This window comes from Anopheles gambiae, chromosome X (assembly GCF_943734735.2).
Source record: "Anopheles gambiae chromosome X, idAnoGambNW_F1_1, whole genome shotgun sequence".
NCBI classification, from domain to species: Eukaryota; Metazoa; Arthropoda; class Insecta; order Diptera; family Culicidae; genus Anopheles; species Anopheles gambiae.
Genome location: NC_064600.1, coordinates 19,367,375 through 19,387,028, shown reverse-complemented (window position 1 = coordinate 19,387,028; position 19,654 = coordinate 19,367,375). Strand labels below are relative to the sequence as shown.

At 50.4% G+C, this 19,654-nt stretch overlaps 3 protein-coding genes across 3 annotated transcripts in view; 1 reads left to right on the top strand and 2 right to left on the bottom strand.

Moving 5' to 3' along the window:
• Positions 1-19,654, bottom strand: part of LOC4575961 (cation-independent mannose-6-phosphate receptor) — a 96,972-nt gene that overhangs the window by 964 nt on the left and 76,354 nt on the right. Inside the window, exon 4 of the mRNA XM_001237194.4 lies at positions 52-271. Within this exon, the coding sequence (XP_001237195.4) occupies positions 52-271 (220 nt within the window). The remainder of the gene's footprint in view (positions 1-51; positions 272-19,654) is intronic.
• LOC3289804 (uncharacterized) lies at positions 625-1,251 on the top strand. The gene is made up of 2 exons (XM_560228.4): positions 625-715; positions 871-1,251. Exons 1-2 carry the CDS (start codon positions 709-711, stop codon positions 1,158-1,160), a joined length of 297 nt encoding a protein of 98 aa, XP_560228.4. The 5' UTR covers positions 625-708; the 3' UTR covers positions 1,161-1,251.
• On the bottom strand, positions 8,963-9,730 carry LOC11175954 (uncharacterized). Its single transcript, XM_003437118.2, has one exon. It carries the CDS (start codon positions 9,671-9,673, stop codon positions 9,035-9,037), a length of 639 nt encoding a protein of 212 aa, XP_003437166.1. The 5' UTR covers positions 9,674-9,730; the 3' UTR covers positions 8,963-9,034.

Sequence of the window (19,654 nt, the reverse complement as noted above, 5' to 3'; positions counted from 1 at the left end):
GTACCACATAAGAACACAGAAGGAGGGGGTCATGCATCATCCAGCACCTACCAAATGCTCCCAGGCCTTCCGCGTCTGGCTGGACATGTGTGCCGATCGGTTCGGGTGTGGTGGATCCGGTCACTCCGGGTACGGTCGTCGGACTGCCAGTAGGATCGGTTGGAACTGCTGATGGGGTTGGCGTAACGTCACCGCTCGCTGAGGCATTGCGCCCAACGAAGGTGCAAACCTTTGGAGATGATTTCGTGATGATTTCAAAACAGGCCGTAGACTGTGGAAAGAGAAACAAAAAAGTATTGGAAAATGTCATATCATGTCAACAGCATGAGAGATGTTACTATATCGTAGAATTCATTCAGTTTTCATGCCTCCCACAGTACTCTCACAGCGCGTAATGCCATGGGTGTCCCGGGTGTCTAATGGAAAGTTTCGGTCACCAGCAACTCTGCGGAAATTGGTGAACCCAGTAAACAATGTCCACTACTTAAGTTAATTGTGTCGCGCCCAGCCATTGTAAGTGCTTTCTCTGCTCTGCGCGCAGCATCGATATCGGGACAGTGGGTCCGATTGTATCTTGTCTGCCTTGCGAGCGAACCCGCTAGCGATAACATGAGTGTCCCGCACCATGCCATGGCACCGCAACGGAAAAGGGTATAAAACACCCCTACACGCCGAACGGTCTCACGACATTCTATTCTAGTTTGCAACATGAAAGGTAAGTGTCACTGCCGTCAGCCCGCTCTGGCGATCCAGTGCGCAGTGTGAACCTTCCACAACTGATGACGCGTTTGTCCGTGTGTGTGGCTGTGTGTATATGTGTCTGTGTGTGAAGAACCGTTTGTAACTAATGACGTTATCTCCACCGATCAGTGCTGGCGTTGATGCTCTGTCTGCTGGTGGGTGCCACGGTGGCATCCCGTTGCGTGCGGGACAACAGCAACGGCGAGCCAGGCTGCAAAACGAAGGAAGAGATCGACCAGGGCTTCTGGCGCCACAACTACGACCCGACCCGCTACTGGGAGTGTACCCGGCTGAACGAGCGGGCGGTCCTGCGCTCCTGTCAGGATCAGGCCTTCCATCCGTCCCAGCTCGAGTGCGTCGACTGGGACGACTGGGAGTGGGAGCCGGTGTGCGCACCGCTGACCCGGCCGGATCCATAGGCCGGCAGGACTCGGACGCTATGCCGCAAGATGCTTCGGGATTGGAAATAAAGCGAGCTCAAAAACTGCATGCAAACTGTGCAACACACAACGATCAAACCGTATCTATTTCTGACACCTCAACCATCTTCACGCCTCTATCACACATCTTTCGCTACATCGTGCCCAATACCACGCAACTCAACGCATCCCGAGCGCATTCTGTTCTGGCCTCAGTACTGCTTATTCTGTCACACGTCCGGGAATGCACTCTCTGTCGCTCTCCGCTCCGTTCCGTCCAAAAATCCGACCTCAGCAGGACGACCAGTTCCTGGTACCAACGCACGTCTGGCGGGAGAACTGGAACAGCGTCCCGGGGGCGCAGGGTTTCAGCTCCACCATCCAGTAGCCGGTCGGTGCCGGTCGGCACCGGATGTACTGGGTGGCGTCCGGTGAGGCCCACAGTGTGTTGAGGTCCTTCGCCGTGATGCAGGACGGCGGCGGACAGTTGACGTTCATCGGTCGCACCGTCCAGCGGGGGCTGGCACTCCCACCATCCCACTGCGGCGGTATGCCGCGCCCGTCCACGCTTAGTCCAGCGAGCAGCAGCAGCACCAGCAGCACCAGCTTGGTCCACGAACGGCGTCCGTTCATTGCGTTGCGGCGTGTGCAGTAGTAGCGGTTCCCTTTCCTACCATCGACCGGCTGGTCGACCGGGGCACGGGCGCAGGTGCTTTTATAGCTTTCCCGCCTGCCCCACGCCGGCCCAGACAATTGGCTTGTACCGACTTGACAGCTTACGAGCGGTGCCGTCGTCCACAAGACATCACGCACCGTGTCAAACGTCACTCTTTCTCGCTCTCCCTCGGACTCGCTGGGGATTGGTGATCGAAACGTGGGAAACGAAACGGACCGGTACAGACAATTGGAACAGACTGTCTGCTCGCTGATCGGTTGGCTTTGGAGAGAGGCTAGTCAATTTGAATGATTGTTTCCAGTGATCTATTGGATCTACTACTTCAACATATTTCAAGTACCGTAATTTAGCATGTATAACAACTCTCATGATGAATTATGATGAATACTTAAAAAACGTTATTTTTTATTTGTTAATTTTACAAAATTGAAAAATTTGCTTTTTTCAATATTACCTATTTGATTGAGATCATTTTTTTCCTTTTTGTGCTAGTAGTACAAACGCATAGAAACCCATTTACCTTCCTTTCTCTTCGGTTTTTTTTTTTCAATATTTCCCGAGTAAGTTCAATTTTGGAGTTTTTAAGGCTTAACTCGTTCCATTTAATGAATTTGAATCACTAATTATCTCATTATTTAATTAATTGAATCTAATCATTCATTGGATCTCAGTAACTCAATTACTCATGCATTTCCTTGGCAAACAATATTTGCTTTTTCCAGTATTGTCTTTGGGGCTACCCATGCACGAGTCTATCTTTGTAGAATCGAATGTAAAGTCTCGAGTGTAATCGAACTATTATTAGCGGAATTTGGGGCAAAAGTGCCACCATGCATTTTTTCCATAAAAAATTTAGTTCCATAAACCAATGGAGTATACTGATGGCTTCGTTCCAATGACTAGGTATACTGTGCCGAACATAGATTAATCAATTTTTCTCATTGTTTTAAAATGTTGTTTTATAGAGCATCAAAATTGAGCAGAAAATTATAGTTTATCAACCATACCAAATAAGCTCTCAAAAACATAGGAAAAAGGAACCGGGAAATTATTTATACCATCGTAAACCTGAGTAAACCTGAGTGTTTTTTTTTTGTGGGGTTAGTTCAAAACAAGACCAAAGCCAGGACCGCAAAGCGGTTGTAGCGCCGGATAAGTAAGTAAGTAAGTTCAAAACAAATATTTTTTTGTCACTAAAAAAATCAATTTCAAAAACCGTTAAAACTTTTGGGGCAAAAAGCCACCTCTATTTGAGGCAAGTGTGCCACTATCAAGAACTGCGTAGAAACGATGTCCAGTAATCTAGAACGATTTGAGAAATAGCCAAAAGTTCGTTACCGGCAGTTTGACATCTAAGAGCCGCACCATTTTGAACCAAATGTATTGATGCCTCATTAAATAAAAATAGTTTGAGGATTTGGTGAGTTTTCCAGGACTTTCTGCTGCTAAATGGCATCCAAGATGGCCAAACCGATTTTACTTCCTTGACCTTGATCTCGTTCCTACACAGTCCTTGGCCACTATATTTCATGGGCACGGAGCTGTCAAAAATGTAGGAACACATACACTAGTGCCACACACGTTCCTTCTGCTTCTGTTTGACGTAACGTCCTACGCAGACATGCCGGCCTATACAGGCTTTCGAGACTTAATTCATTACCACGCAGCCAGATAGTCAATCCTTGCTACGGGGGGACGGTCTATCCTAGGCTTGAACCCACGACGGGCATGTTATTGAGTCGCGCGAATTGACGACTGTACCACGGGTACGCTACACACGTAAATACTTGCCCAACTTATCCAAGAAATTCGATTATTTTACCCATGTGACACTCATGCCCCATATCCCAATAATTCACGATTTTTTTCGACCACATGTGACATGCTTAAGGTGGCACACTTGCCCCAAATTTCGCTAACCGTGTATGACGACTCCCTTGATCTGATTTTGATAATTTTCGACCAAAAAGGGCTACACGCTAAAATGCGGTACAAGTACAGACAACGGGAAAGGCTCAAGAAATGTGCCCAAACTCACCACGTTGCATATCTTTAGGCGCTACATCTTCTCTCGCACCGCAAAGGAGCAAACGCTTATGCTTCCCATCTTCTCCCGCCGGACATCTTATCGGCGGATCTCATAAACCCCATCCCAATCAAAGCATTTTTACAACCGCAAACCCCAAAACAGCCCCAAAAATAGCACCCACAAGCAGTAATGCTGTATTTTTGAAGGTACAGCGGAAGCGGTACATCTTATCAATCGGTATATTGCCGAGGCAGGGCTGTGTACGTTATCGGACACATTCTATCGTACTGCTTTGCGCTATCTTTTGTAGCTGACACCGAGCTTGGGGCAGCAAATTTGCAGAGGTGAACGATTAGAAGTGGCCCGGCCGATGCAGCACAGTTGGACTGCAGAGGAGTTGGACACTCCCCTCGCGCCTCCCCCCTGCCTCCTCTATTGATAGGCAAGCGCAGCTACCGTGGAATGTTCGTGTGGTGCGTCCGCGTGTAAACTAGCACGTGCGTATTCGCACAAATCACCGTATCGCGGCGTTTCGTATTGTGGAGTTGCTGTGGAGGACGCAGTTGACGGACGTACGCGCTATCTCATGATGAGGGGGGGAATGACAGTAACCACACCGGCGTCACACCAACCGATGATGATGATTGACCTCTAAATTACACCGCCCCACCATACCTTCCTCACACACTGCAGGAGCAGGGAGGTTGGGAATATGATTGATTGCCTTGCGTCTGACAAGACAGACAAATCCACCCGCAAACAAAAATGAACACGCCGGATTGATACTGTCTCGATGTCACATTGTTATTTTTCGTTTTATTTCAAACGTTCAATACATTCGATTTCATGACATGGCACGCTGATGTCGATCTGCTTCCGATCAGTGTAGCGGTGCCCCGTGCCCTTTGCGCAGGTGCGCGTGCCTGCTGCTGCAACGGGCGCCCCGGTGGTTGTTGGGACGCTTTGCCGACGGTGCATTGCGATCATTGCGTGGCTAGTGGCTATATCTCGGGTGGCGAAGCAGCACTACGCTGCACACTACTTTGCTACGGTACGCTAAACGACTATTGCTACCAACTACTACTCCTACTACTGTGCTCTACCGCATACTGCAGCCTACGCGCTAGCCAAGGTTGGGCGGCGTTAGAATAGGTCCAACGAGGCCCGGCGTTGTGGCCGTACCCTGCGTTGCCGGTGGCACCTTGGGCCCGTTTGGCACGGCCGTCCCGTTGTAGTACGGACAGACGCTCAGGCGGCACTCCGCCTCGGGCACACAGTCCTGGCGCCACACGTGGAACGCCTTGCCGTCCGCGCACGTGTACATGCGGGCGGTGAACGTCTGCTCCGCGCCCTGCGGCTCGCACACGTACAGCAGCTTCCGGTCGGCGGCGGGCCAGATGAAGCCGCGCTCCTGCACCGTCTCGCACCGCGGCTGATCACACACGATCGGCAGGGGAAGCGTTTCCGGTGCCGGCAGCGGCTCGACCAGCAGTCCGCAAACGTCGGCCGGCAGCGCGTCGGTGCTGCAGCATTGCAGGAAGAAGTTGAACTGAGTGCCGGCCGCGCACGACTGGCCGATCGGTTCGTACAGCCCGGCGCCCTGCTCGACGCACCGGTAGTACGTCTGCGGGCTGGCGGACGGCCAGAGGGTGGTGCGCTCGAGGGGTGTGCTGCACCGCGGCATGTCGCACTCGATCGGGATCAGCGGGCTCGGATCGAGGGCGTCCGTCAGACAGACGGCAGCCTCCGGGGGCGGCGTCGTCGGCGCGGGTGGCGGCGGATAGAACGGGCAGACGGCGATTTCCGAGGCCGGCCCGCAGCACTGCGCGAAGAAGTTGAAGGTCTGGCCGGGCGGGCATACGTTGGTGCGCACCAGATACTCGCCCGTCGCCTCCTGCAGCTCGCAGGACAGATAAGAGGTCGCGTCGTTCATCGGCCACAGAGTCGCGCGGTCCCGCTCCGTGCCGCACCGGGCCACGTCACAGATGACGGGAAAGACGGGCGTCGGGTCGTAGCTCTCCAGGCACGTGTCCGGATCGGGCTGCACCGTGGACGGCGGCACCATCGGCGGATAGATCGGGCACACGCTGTCGTCGTACTCGCTGGCCGGCACGCAGCGCTGCTCGAACGTCTGGAACAGCAGCCCGTCGGCACACTGCTGCAGCGTGGCCTGTATCCAGCCGCCCCCATTGTCCACGCACCGGTAGTACTCGTTCGGCGTCGCGGCGGGCCACAGGAAGGAGCGCTCCTGGTCCGTCTCGCAGCGCGGCGCGCCGCAAATGATCGGCACCGGCACGCCCGGCGGATCGGCCGGCGGGGGACAGGTCGGGCAGCAGTCGGTGCAGGGCGGCGGCGGCAGCGTCGGGAACATCGGACAGATGTCGATCCAGTCGAGCGGTATCACGCACTCCTGCCGCTGGAAGTCGAAGAAGAAGAAGTTCTCGCAGCGCGTCGGCATCGGCACGTACTGGAACAGCCGCTCGACCCACACACAGCGATAGTACATGTCCGCGACCGTGCTCGGCCAGAGGATGCTGCGCTCCTGCGGCGTGGTGCACCGGGGCGACCCGCAGATGACGGGCAGTGGCACGGGCGGCGGGACGGCCGTCGGGGCCGGAGCCAGGGTCGTCGGCTGCGGGGTCGTCACCGGGGACGCCGGACAGACGTTAATCCAGTCGGCCGGATCGACGCAGCCCTGGGTGACGAAGTTGAAGTACTGGCCGGCCGGGCAGATGTCCTGGAACGGGATCCAGACGGCCTGCAGCAGGAAGATGCAGCGGTAGTAAAACTGGGGCCCATCGTTCGACGGCAGCAGCAAGGTTTCGTCCTGCAGCACGGCACAGTTCGGTACGAGACAGTCGATGGCCGTGGGCGGACCGCCGGAATCGACCGTGGTCGTGATCGGTGGCGCAACGGTGGTCGTCGTCACTGGCGGTTCATTCGTTACGGGAGGTGGTCCGGTCGGCGGAGTGTTCGTGGGCGGAGTGTTCGTGGGCGGGGATGCGTTCGGGTCGCACGGGTCGGCCCAGTCCCATGGGTGCACGCACACCTGATGGAAGAAGCTGAACAGTGTGCCCGGCGCGCAAGGCATCTCCTGCGGCGACCAGCCGCTCATCAGTGGCCGACACTGGTAGAACTTGTCAGCCATCGGGTGCACCCAGAGCGTGTTGATCTCCTGCAGGGTGACGCACCGCGGACCACTACACGGATCCAGCGGCACTAGGACGCCATCGTCCGTACCGATGTCAATAGTCACTGTTGTCACTTGAGGTGTCGTTAGCTCGGGCGTGGTAACAACGGGAGTCGTTATTTCGGGGGTAGTAACTACGGGAGTCGTTATTTCGGGCGTAGTAACTACTGGTGTCGTAATCTCCGGCGTAGTAACTACTGGTGTCGTAATCTCCGGCGTAGTAACGACAGGAGTTGTTATTTCCGGCGTAGTAACTACTGGTGTCGTAATCTCCGGCGTAGTAACTACTGGTGTCGTAATCTCCGGCGTAGTAACTACAGGAGTCGTTATTTCAGGCGTAGTTACTACAGGAGTTGTAATGCCGGGCGTCGGAATACCATCGTCCTCCGTACCATCGCAAGCCTCCCACAGCTCTGGAATGACGCACACCTGGTGCCGGAAGTGGAACCAAGTGCCGGGCGCGCACGGCATCAGCTGCAGCCGCCAGCTACCATCCGGCACTGGGCGGCACTGCAGGAAAAAGGCCGGATCCGGATAGCCCCACAGCGTCTCGATCAGCTCCTGGGAGGCACAGCTCGGCTCCGGGCACAGCTCATTCCCGTCAGCCAACTGCTGGGTGGGGTACACTCGGCGGCACGCCACACCGTCTTCCGGCAGTTCGTCACTCTGCTCACACAGCTGGCTGGTCGCATCGAACCAGGCCCCGGCCGCGGGACAGGTGCGGAGCTGTGCGTACCACACGCCTCCGTCCGCCAGACACTCCCAGTACTGATTGATGCTAGCGCTTGCCGGCCACCGCGGACGGGCGTCCCGATCGTCCGAGCTCCAGCAGCGCGGTTGACAGAGGTTAACATAGGCTGGTTGATGTTCGCCGGCACAGCACCCGATCACTAGCAGCAGAACAGCGCCACTGCACAACAGTGTACTCCAACGATCGCCTCCGCTCGAGGCCATACCCCAGACAGTAGGTAGGATGCTTTGTTTGTATGTGTTTGTTTTCTTTTCACAGACTGTCTCCACACTGACACAGACACTGGGCAACGCTGAGCGTGGTTCGGCTGTTTGACTATTCAGACCCTGGACAGACACCGCACCTTGAACTCCTTAACACTACCACACCTCAACAGTGGACGAAGACGTCGCGCTTGCACGTTCGATTCCAGGCACACAGATGCCGACAGCTCTCCTCCAATATAACAAAACCCTAGCCGAACATACGGCGACGCGAATGTCAAGTGCTCGCCAAATCGTGCGGGTATCTTTCTTTTATAGGGCGAACTTCCGATTTCCCCGATTAATGACACATTACCTCCTGGGCGATTCTTATCGCATCAGTCGGTCCCATCCCGTTATCTGCGACTAAAGGATGTCGTACGTCCAGCGGTAACAATCAACCGAAACTTCAATAAATCATACTTCAACTGTCAAAAGCTGCTAAGGGGCTCGCACTCCCCTACCATTGCTTCTCCTGAGGTTCCTGAAGTTGCACAGATTCACCCGACTCGAACCTGCACAAGAATCCAAGGGTCAGTTAGCGATAGAGATAGAGAGGGTGTTGTTTTGGTTCAGCGGCATGCTTCGCTTCTCCTAACCCCAGCGTCTCTGCTGGGAAGTGCCTCGTCGCTGCAGTTGATACATTCCTGCGCTGTGACGTGGCTGATGTGGTGTACCATATCTTGGGATGGATATGGAGTCTCCCGAGCCCACTGAATGTGGGTGCGTAATATAGGTACTGGCAAAAAGATCTGGCCCTGGCTTATTTGCACCGATCCGAGGAGCCAGGAAGTGAAATGTACCGCTCCGGGAACACCGTATGCTCAACAATGATTGATAGGAGGGTACCTCTTCCTCTCTGTACACTATCTGCGCTGCTTTCGGAAGGTATCGGACAAAGTGTTCACCCATAGTTGTGTGTTTTTCCCCCTCTGTTTAAGCCGTTTATTTGTACCTCCCCCAGTTCCCCTTCAACTGCAGCTAGCTTAGCAATTCGGTAGCTCCCATTCCGCCTCGATCACGCAGACCTGTCGGCGGAAGCTGAACCGTGTGGTCGGTGCGCACGGCATCTCGATAGGTGACCAGACACCGCCGAGAGGACGACACTGGTAGAAATAGGCTGGGTCCGGGTGCACCCACAGTGTGTTGATATCCTCATAGGTTACGCACTGTGGCAGCCCACAGTCAATCAAACCGGGAGTTGTTTGGTCAGTCGGTGTCGAGCTTATGAGGCTGATCGTCGTATCGTCGTCAGTAGCGATGCTCGGCGATGTGGTGCTGGGACTGGTAGTACTCGTTGTCAATTCTACACATCCCTCCCAGTAATCGGGACGTACGCACACCTGCTGCCGGTAGCTGAACAACGTTGCCGGCGCACAGGGCATCCGCTGCAAGGTCCAGTCTCCTAGCGGGCTGGGACGACACTGCAGGAAATATAGTGGATCTGGAACGGCCCACAGCGTGTTGATCTCTTCGTACGTAACGCACCGGGGAGCCGGACACAACGAATTGTCCGCAACGGTGACAAAAGCGCTGGAGGGAGCTCCACGGCACCGGTCTGTCACCACCAGGACTATCACCAGAGACACAAGCAGCGTTTGAAAACTGTTTCCTTTCGATGCCATCTTCGACAATAACCGGGTTGCAACACCACGCTTTTGCAGTTAGTGACCTTCTTTCGCGGGCTTTCTTATATATGTGTTTACAGTTCACACGTAAACAGCAAAATCATCTTCTTATCGCTAGATTAACCCCTTTTTTACAATCCAAATTGTTTTACAACTTTCCCATTTACTATCGCAAAAGCATTTCAAATCCAATTAATCATCCCCACTGATATTTAGGATCAGATTACTACTAGTGGCTCACCGAAATTACACTAGTTAAGCAGAGTAGGTGAATGTAGTATAAGCAATTTTGAGAAGATTTAGAAAATTGTTGGAAAAAAATAAAATTTGTGGAAATCAGGATGGCTTCGCCCCATTTAGGCCTAGGAAAGGCGAAATAACTGACTTATTCCATTACATATATACAAAAATAATGTTTCATCGGATGTTTAACTGCTTAACATTCAACATCGAGCAGTATTGTAATTAAAGCCACATTTTATAATTGCTTTCTCCAAATTCGCTCCAGTTGTATTACGAAGTATTTCGACGGCTATGAGCACCATGGCAAGTTCTTCGGAAGTTTATCAAGATAAGCCTATTATAAGTTTGCGTTTCATGGGTTGTTTAGTTTTAGTTTAGTTAAGTTTAGTTATTAAGTTACATATATGTAGCCCATAAGGCAGATATATTAATAAAAAAAAAATAATAATAATAAATTAATATGCAAATTATTTTTATTATTATATTCAAACAACTCCTAGACTTTACTACCGTCCTATACTTCCTAGCGTGTCTGTTGTCTATGCTTTCCAAAGATCAACTAATAATTACGATATGAAATCGTTTAAAAGATTTTGATCGTATTTATAACTTTCTTCACACACTGAGGTCATTTTATGGATGTGGTCATGTAAGGAATTAGTTAATTTTTATAAGCAAGGAAAAACTCTTAAATTCTAAATGGTCTTCAAAAAACCAATGATTGTGTTAACCAATTGTTGGAGAAAAACACTTGCATGTCAAAATGCTCACCCCCAGCCACCATATAATTGACTAGTATAGCACGCGAAAGAATGTGCGCGACGACTCTACCAGAGTTTCCAGAAAATTCTTAAAAACAGCTGTATCGCGAGTGCGTCCATTATTATTCCGCACGTAGCTATGCCATTGACGAGAAATAAGTGGAGGAGCGAAGTTAATTACCCCATCTATTGGAATGCAACATGTATATATTTAGAGTTTGTGCACAGTGCCTCATGTGCATCTGTTGTCCCCGTGCGTTTGTGGTATGCGATGGGGTGCTTAAACAATCATCAATTAAAGTGAAGTGAAGCGAGTCGTCACACCGAGCAGGGATGCGCAGAGGCGTATCGGTGTGCTCGTGAAGATTAGTTTGGAACCGAGAGTAGGAATTGGAACTCACACGTGCCCCGGAGAGCTAGTGATGAAGCCCACTGACAAGATTTGAAGACATCCTGTCAACGGTTGTCGAACCTGCTCTTCCGCCCTGACATCCATCATTCGCGTGAGGCAGTCCAAAAACGACCCCCGATAAGCTGCCCCCCCCCCCCCTTTATGGCCTCTCGCTGATTGTTATCGGCGCAAAAACCGCCCAATATCTGGCAACAACCCACCGTGGGGTCCCCGGGGGTGGTCTAGAACACTCTTACCTACGCCGCGATTGTTTCGTTCGGTTCAGTAGCCAGGCCAATTGAGCTGCTTGACAGCGGTCGGTGCTGATGGATTGATGTTCACCAGTCCAGTCGGGTGTGATGTTGAAGCATCACTTCCTGGTTTGCCTCGAAACCCCCTGGGCAATTATGCTGGAGAGCAGCCGTTAATATCTTCGACATCGTGTGTGTCCCGGGGTCCAGTATGCGCCCTTTGTGGTCGAGCCAGCAAGGTGGTCTAGGCGCTTAATGACTCTTCCGCGCTCCCGCACGGGAAGCTACAGCTTATCTTTCGACTGTTGCCTTCCCTGTTCTCCTTCCTTTTCCCGAGCCAGCTTGAAGTGCGTGAGACGCGTATCGCATAGCTTTTCGTATTAGCTTGAATTAATAAAGCATGTCTGTACACCGACACTCAGCTAAAGGAGGGTTTGGGGAATGAAATACAGTGCTCCACTGTTTGTGGCAGGGAGTGGGGTGGAAATAGTTTAAGTGGGTGTCATAAAACATGCAAACTATGTTTCTTTTCCATTTCCACATAACGCTTCCAACTGGAAGAGCTACCAATGAATAACTCACACTGGTTGGCTGCCGATGCTCGCCGTGCCAGTTTTATGTTCTGCATCCATTTCCTGAGAAGCGCGCTGCACTTGGAACCAGATACCGGATGGACATACCAACCGAAAGGACGCATGAAGGCAGCCAAGCAAGCGTATTGAAAATCACAGCCCTCGGAAGATCCCTCCGCTTTCCGAGGGCTTCCCACTCGGTGTGCATGTGCATTATCCGCGGTAAAAAAAGAAAGAAACAACTATACTCCAATTCCCTGCTACCCGAGGCGCTACAACAATCGGATTGTTTTACGCTGTAAGACAATCATCTCGGTACGGGAACCATTTCCACAGATTCCTTCCCGCCGTGAATATGTGCTGTAAGACTTCTTCCGCGCTGTGCTAGAACATTCACACCCGCCTGGCCCGACCTGAAGGTGAAAATAATAGAGCCGAAATAAAAGCCCGGTTCCACCGAATCCGGTAAAAAATATCGAATAACCTTTCCCAAACGGGCCGACCTCGCTTGCATTCGGGCAGCCATGGAGTTGGCGTCTTATTGCTGCGCGCAGGTACGTCAAGCCGTGTCACTTGTACAAAGCTCTTCCAGAATAAAACCTGAACCCCCCTCTGAACATCCTATCGAGTTACCGTTTAGCGCGCTGTTTTTTTCTATGGTACTGCATCCCGTCGAACCGAATCGTACAGACTCGCGTCGTCCACGAAACATTGCCGCTGCTGAAACTTCTCAAACGATGTAAGGTACAAAGTGAGCTATTTCTCCCGCAGCATGATTGGTGAGAGAACAGCTGAGACCGGAACGCGTACCACAGGCCTGTCGCATTAATTCCCGCCGGACGGAACCGTCCCGAACCTGATCGTCAACTTGACCGCCAAACGATTCGGGCTCTCCTGAGTATTGTTGTGATAAATAGGATCACCGACACGTTACACGTGTTGGTCGCTGCGGTGACAAATTGCTCTAATTTTTACGCTTTCTCAACGGGTAAGAATGGCCGCTTTGGGTGAAGATCTTCAGGAAGAACAAAAAAAAAACCTGCCCTCCAGGAGCGTTTAATTACCCCCAAAGCAACTCTTGCCGCACTTGACAGCTGCTTAGCGGCTGCATGGAGGCGTCGATATTTTATTATTATCAGTTGCCGCTGGCGTACTTCAAACGACGGGTCCAATGGGGGCACTTTTGGGAAGTAAATCAATACCTTTCAGAACCGTCGTCGTCTCGGCTTTTGCCGTACCTCAGCACAACCATATCGGTCTCAGCAGTTCTTTTTTTTATAGCAACAGCTCACTCAGCGGATAAACAAACACAATACTAATGGCCAGGTATAGTTCAAATACAAATCGTCTTCATGTGCAGTAGTTCTTGACTATGTGTTTATTTTTTCTCAGCACTTTCTCTCTCTCTCTCTCTCTCTCTCTCTCTCTCTCTCTCTCTCTCTCTCTCTCTCTCTCTCTCTCTCTCTCTTTCTCTCTCTCTCCCTCTCGCTCCACGCTTCAACTTGTGTCATCGAAAACTAAACAGCATCACGAGTCAATAAGCGCAAGGTTTAGTTAAATATACACAACAATTTCTAACGAGCTCAGGCAAATCAAAGTACCCCGGTAACGAAGTCCGTCGTTGGGGAGGCGTGGGCGGCGGGGAAGGAAAACAAAAACATCACCACGATGTTGATATGGCACGGCAGACATAACACGAGAGGATATAGACTAAGCGACAAACCCCTTTTACGGGCGTCGTTCAAACAAAACGCATGCTGTAGCTGTTTGTGCTTGTACTGCTGCTTCGGCCGTTTCTTGGTTCTTCCCTCTCGATTTGCTGACTGTGATTCAAGATTCTTCAAGAAGCGCAAGCATTCAAGAAGAAGCAAGCAGCAGGGGCGAAAATAAAAACATAAACAAAAAACACTGCGAGTCAGCGTACCACTTGAATGAGCAGTAGAGTCCGTTGCGGTACATAGAGAAATTGGAGAAATGGAGTCTGATTCTTGTATGAAGATGAGGAATGTGTTGAGCAATCGCCCACAAAGGGATCGTTAATTCTGAAGCATCAATAGTTTTTGCGCCCGTGTGTGCTCTGTTGAGCAGGAAGTTTGTCAATTTAAATCATACAATAGATTGTTTTGCTTCCTCTCATGATTTGAAATAAAGATAAACGATATCCCATCCAGAACGTACCGTGCAATATCCCGATGCTTTTACTTCCAATGTTTTTTTCCGTGTTCAAGAAAATCCTGGCCTGCTTGATATTTGAATTCAAAGAGCAATGCTTTTCTGTTGGTCACTGGATTTAGCGTCTATACAAAACAGTGCCGAGACGCTATTACCTTTCTTTCACTGACCAATTTACTAGTGAATGTGTCGCCCTGCTCTTCATCAATTAATACTAAATAAGGAATTATTTTGAAACACACCATTTTGGTTCATTACTGAAAATGGGTTCCTAAACATCATTACCCCGAAACATAAACCATCCCTCGCCATGCTATCCAATCGAATTCCCCAGACTGGGGAAAAAAGCGCACACACACGCACAATCTAATAACTGTCAAAATAAATATAGAATAAGTAGAATATAATCTTACCACGAAAAGGAAGCAGAGGCTGGCGCATATTAGGCACATCCCGGGAACATGCATCGAATGCTGCCGTTGTCACGACGTGCGTCGGATAAAAAAGGGGGAAGTGAAAACACACACGCGCGCGCACGCTTGCAACCCCGAAACGGCGGAACAGCGACCGAAGCAGTCTATAATGAGGATGATAATGGGGCGCCGCCACTCGACGAGGGCGAGGCAGGGCATTGGAACATCGATCTAATTTTATCTTTCGATTTCCCTGCTAGTTTTTTAAGCATCTAAGCAGCTAGGATAAGCGACCGAGTATCAAAACAAATCCAACTGCAACGCTAGGCTCGCCCGAGCAGTTACGGGGTGCGGTAGAGAGCGCTCTTAAGCCCTAAAACCCTGTCATTGTCAGGGAGTTTGTTTCTTCTCCTCTCGCCTCGTGCTGCCCCCTTCCCCACTTCTAATGCCTTTTTAGCGGCTGCTGCTGCCGCAGCGTGACCTATTCCTACCGGTACCGGTTGTTGTTGTTTTTTGTTTCTGTTCCCGCTGCATCCCGATTTCCCGCTTTCCAACAGCTCCGAGACCTAATAAATGATCCACTTAACTGGCGAGCCCCGCAAGGGCGTCGAGGTTGCAGCTTCCGTCCGTCTTTCCGGCAGCAGCGCAGCACGAACGGGAAGCAAACACACCAAACACAAATCGAATCTTAACCAAACAAACGGAAACGAACCAGACGTCGGACGTGGGGCCATCTGCCAGCGGGCTGGCGAAGGAGAAATGGTCGCTTACATGGGCCGGGAGAAGATATTATGCAAAATTCTCATTGCTGTGTTGATGCTAAACAATCTTTCCCAACATTCACCATGATTTGCTGTGTATTGCACAGCGCATTGCTTTGGCCAATCCGCGCGGACTACCACCACCGCCGCCGCAAAACAATCAATCAAACAATGGAACGTGACTCAGCAGTCGTTGAACGGTTTTTGCTCGAGCGGCAAAATATAATATCGCTCTTTTTTCTTTATCTCACCGGTGACATCCGGTGCGCCGAGACAGCACCTGTATGCACAAGCTTGCACCGTCAATGCGTTCTTGAGTTTGCAATTCGCCCCAAGACAATCAATCTCGCAGAATAAACGATGCACATTGCTTCAGCAATTCGTAGGTTATCTTTACCAACAGAAAGTTCGTTTTTGCATTGAATACAACGCAAAAAAAAAACCTAGTAGAAAGGATATGTAAGACCCAATTCCAACATTGCATCCATGTAATTCACTACCCAGGTGGAATATAAACCTCGGCAACTTTCCGCACGATCTCACAGACAGGCTCAACATGTGTCAAAACAACCCACCCAAGCACCCAAGGTTAATCCTCCCGCCGTGCTGGCAGGGCGTGGGAATGACAGATGCACATGCACAAAATCTCAGTCTCATCGGAAACCGGTAGTTCGCCGTTTTTTTTCTCTTCATTTTATTACTATTGCACCCACGAACGTCCGTACGAGACCTTCGAGCCGGTGGCTAATTGTTTACCGCACGAACCATCTATCCGTTTCGTGCTATGCCGAAAAAAAACATCCCGCGTGAGAACCAACCATAACGACTCTTGGTTCCAAAAAGGTTCAGCTTTGGGTACGCCAGGACATGCTGATGGCACGTTTAGCTTCGCGTATCGATGACGTGCCGATTAGGACGTGCCCCGGTCGCACAGTTCTGTGCAGCAGCGGACGTGTCAAAACAAACGAATCCTTCTGCCGGAGAGTGCGAGTACCTGACCCTTCCTGGGATTTATTTCCCACCATTGGGAGGGATTTTCCAGCAAAATATTTGCCTACCATCGGCACAGTTTATGCGCAGTTGATACTGCAGTGCTGCAAGGCAAGGAATGCGTAACACGTCCTGGCTGTTTGGTTGAAGGATGAGAGTCCAATCCGGAGAGGCCGCTATTTGGTCAAAGCTATTCAGTAGCAGTCTCAAAATCTTTCGCGAATTGTGATGCACTGATCAGAAGTTCAAAATATACCCATTTTTGTTACAACTTTGCAACAAAATCGACTTCCATCTTCTAAAAATTTAAGAATACGCTCTCCAAAAACTGGACACGCACACACCGAGTCTTTGCGGGCCTTTTTTCCACGATACGTACCGGTGGTATAAATCAGATTAAAAAAGCACTGGAAGTGACCATAAATTTCATTTCCAACCTTCAGCAAACCGTTGCTGCCATTTACCGCGTCCCGCCAGGCACTTCCGGACGGGAAAGATGAGTCACGTTCAGACACACTGTGCGAACCTTGGGCGCGTTTGGAGCCTGCGAACAGACGGGAGAGCGGGTGGCCGATAATGTATGCAAAGAATGTCAAGATGCACCCGAACGCAGGCATTCATCTCCCGAGTTGGATCGGTCGGCACGGAAGAAGGACTGCCCGAGGACCAAGGACCAGGGGGAACCCATCAAGGCAGCACATAAAATCGAGAATCGTGCCGAAACCCAAATGAAGCAGATAACATTGGGATTTTCCATGCCGGTCTGCAGCACGAAGCGAGGTTTACGAGCAAGAATGTGTGTGCTCAACCACGGGACAGCGCATATCTTCGCTCTACCCCGGGGTACCCATTGGGTTTCGCTTTAATTTTATTCTTCAATGCTTTTTTATTATTTTATTTCAGTATGTCCACGACGGACACCTCCGTTTGGATCGGATCCCCCGACACACATCCCAGCGACTTGAAATACTTTATTTGATTTGTGTATTCATTCGCATGGTATGGCCAGCATCTCTTCTTTTGCGATTGCAAGAGCATATGAAGTTCCCAAACGGCGTATCCACACAGGAGCGCGCTTGTCATTTACGATCATGCATATTCTGCCGGCGTCCGAATTGGAAAGTAATTCACTGGTTTATTGGTTCCAGAGTTATTGGTACGGATGTGGGGAGCATAAGGTTTTGTTTGGAGTGTCATTGAGATCTTGGTACTTCGAGTTTTCTGCTGTTCGCCCTTCTCGGACAGATCGTATCTGGGACGTTAAAATGCACGTTCGGTTCTGGGAGTCGTCTTGCGTTGACGATAGCAATATTTAGAGCGTTTTTTACATTTTTACGACAGTCAAAATCTTCAACGAATGCATGTCCCTGAGATTGGTGAATGTCTCCATTGCTCAGTCGCTTGCGTTTCACAAAAAAAAATCGACCAAAAACGGAAGCGCGAACTCTCGAGCACGACAACACAGATCCACCCTCGCACGTTCAGAGAGGCTATATGAACCCAGGGTTCTTTGGTTTATGATATCCAACCCGCAACTGCAGCCACGATCACTCACCTCTTGAAGAGCGTGTGTTCAAAAAAAAAAGAAGGGAAATAACAGCAACAAAAACCCGTAAACTCCCTAGAGCCATCTGGCTGGACGGATAGCTCGAAAGGGGCAATGAGGCATTCGAAGGGATCCTCCCGGGTGTATCTTCCCCCGGGGAAGTTGTCTGCTTTTCGGTGGAAAAACACAATTTAGGTGGTTTTGATGCCACTGCCGCCACCACACTCCCTCGATACCAATTAGGAGCCTTTTAGTGAAATTTTCCAGGCACGCATAACACACACACTCACCCCCGCGTGATCGGCTTGTTTCTAGACAAAAGAGAACCTGTACCCCATATTCAGTGTGTGTAAGGGCGCCCCTTTTCGATACCAGTGCGCTTCCGGATGTTCGAAGAACATAGGGCAGCAGGCACGCAAAAACGCACCGACAGAAGGATTGAGGACTCGACTAGACGCACGCGTTTTTACAACGCCTTACCTGTCAGTATTTTATGTGTGTGCTTTCTCTCTAAACTGGAACATTAACGATAAAACAAGATAAAGTGCCAGAAATTGACAGCTAGACGTGGTCCATCCGTTTCATAATGACAGCTGGTTGAGTGGGAGGGGGTGCGAGAGGAGTAACTAACAAAAGCAATCGCAAGACACTCAAACACATCGACACTATACAATGCTCAGTTGGAACAGTAATGCTGGAACGTTCTTACTAAGGCACCGTGTAGACGAGGCTTTATCGAACCGTGCTGCCGTTGGCAGAAGATCCCTGGTTTGGCTGACTTCCCCCCTTTCCATCCAAACTTGACGCACTCAAAACAGTCCCTAATTGGTTTCCCGTCGCTTCCCGTCTCCGATAAAATAATCTCTCGCATTAGCTGCCGCTCGAGCATCACTGCGCCCTTGCCAAGTATCCCAACTACCAGTGTGCGTGGTGATGCGCACGTGTACACTCTCCACGTTCCGGGGGACGTCGTGTTCACATAAAAGAAGAACAAAAAAAAACAGTAGAACACCCATCTCGAATATAGTGAAACAATGCAATGGTTCTTCTTGCATCATGATTTTAAGTGCGTGAAAGAGAGATTTTCCCCCTTTTTATATCTTCTCAGCGCACCCGCCTAGGTTGTTTGCTTCCATTTTTAATAGTTGTATTTATGCCCACAGGCACACAACTGGGAGCAGCAAATCCACTGTTTTGCACACTTATCTTGGGTGCATTTGGGATTTACTTCGTCGGGGATGTGTGTGCGTATGTATGGTGAGACACTGTAATTTCCCTGGAGTGTCATTTTGCATCAGAAAAGTCATGACTCCTGTTGCCCATTGCCTTCCGGTATGGTGGAAATAGGGAGCAGTTTTTCAATTTCGAAATGCTTTACCATTTTTCATTCACCTTCATTGTCGACAAAACACGGGCAAAACGGGGGGAACTTAAAATGGCACTAGTTGATACCATACCACGGGAAGTATAAGCATATTTCAGTCAACGTTCCTACCATCAATCGATACCAGAATATTTATACTGCGAGAAAGCAAAAAAAAATGCTAGATGTACACAAAAACACCCGGTTTTGTACGGGTAATCATGACCATTTCTCGTTTTAATCCCTTACCGGGTCGGTATGAAAACGTCGGTACGGCAACAAACGGGACCTCCTGGAGGACGCTTCATCATCGGTGCGCTGCCGGCGTCTTCATCAACAACCGATGACTACCACCTGACGGATACTGGACCGTCATTAAACAATGACGGTATCCAGAGGTAAGGCTGGATGAAGACATCCATGATGAAAGGCGGCACCGCAACCGAAAGCAGCGAGGATTCGTAGCGTATCGTACGGCATGACTCGTGTACGGGGTCTTGTTGCTAGAGAAATCA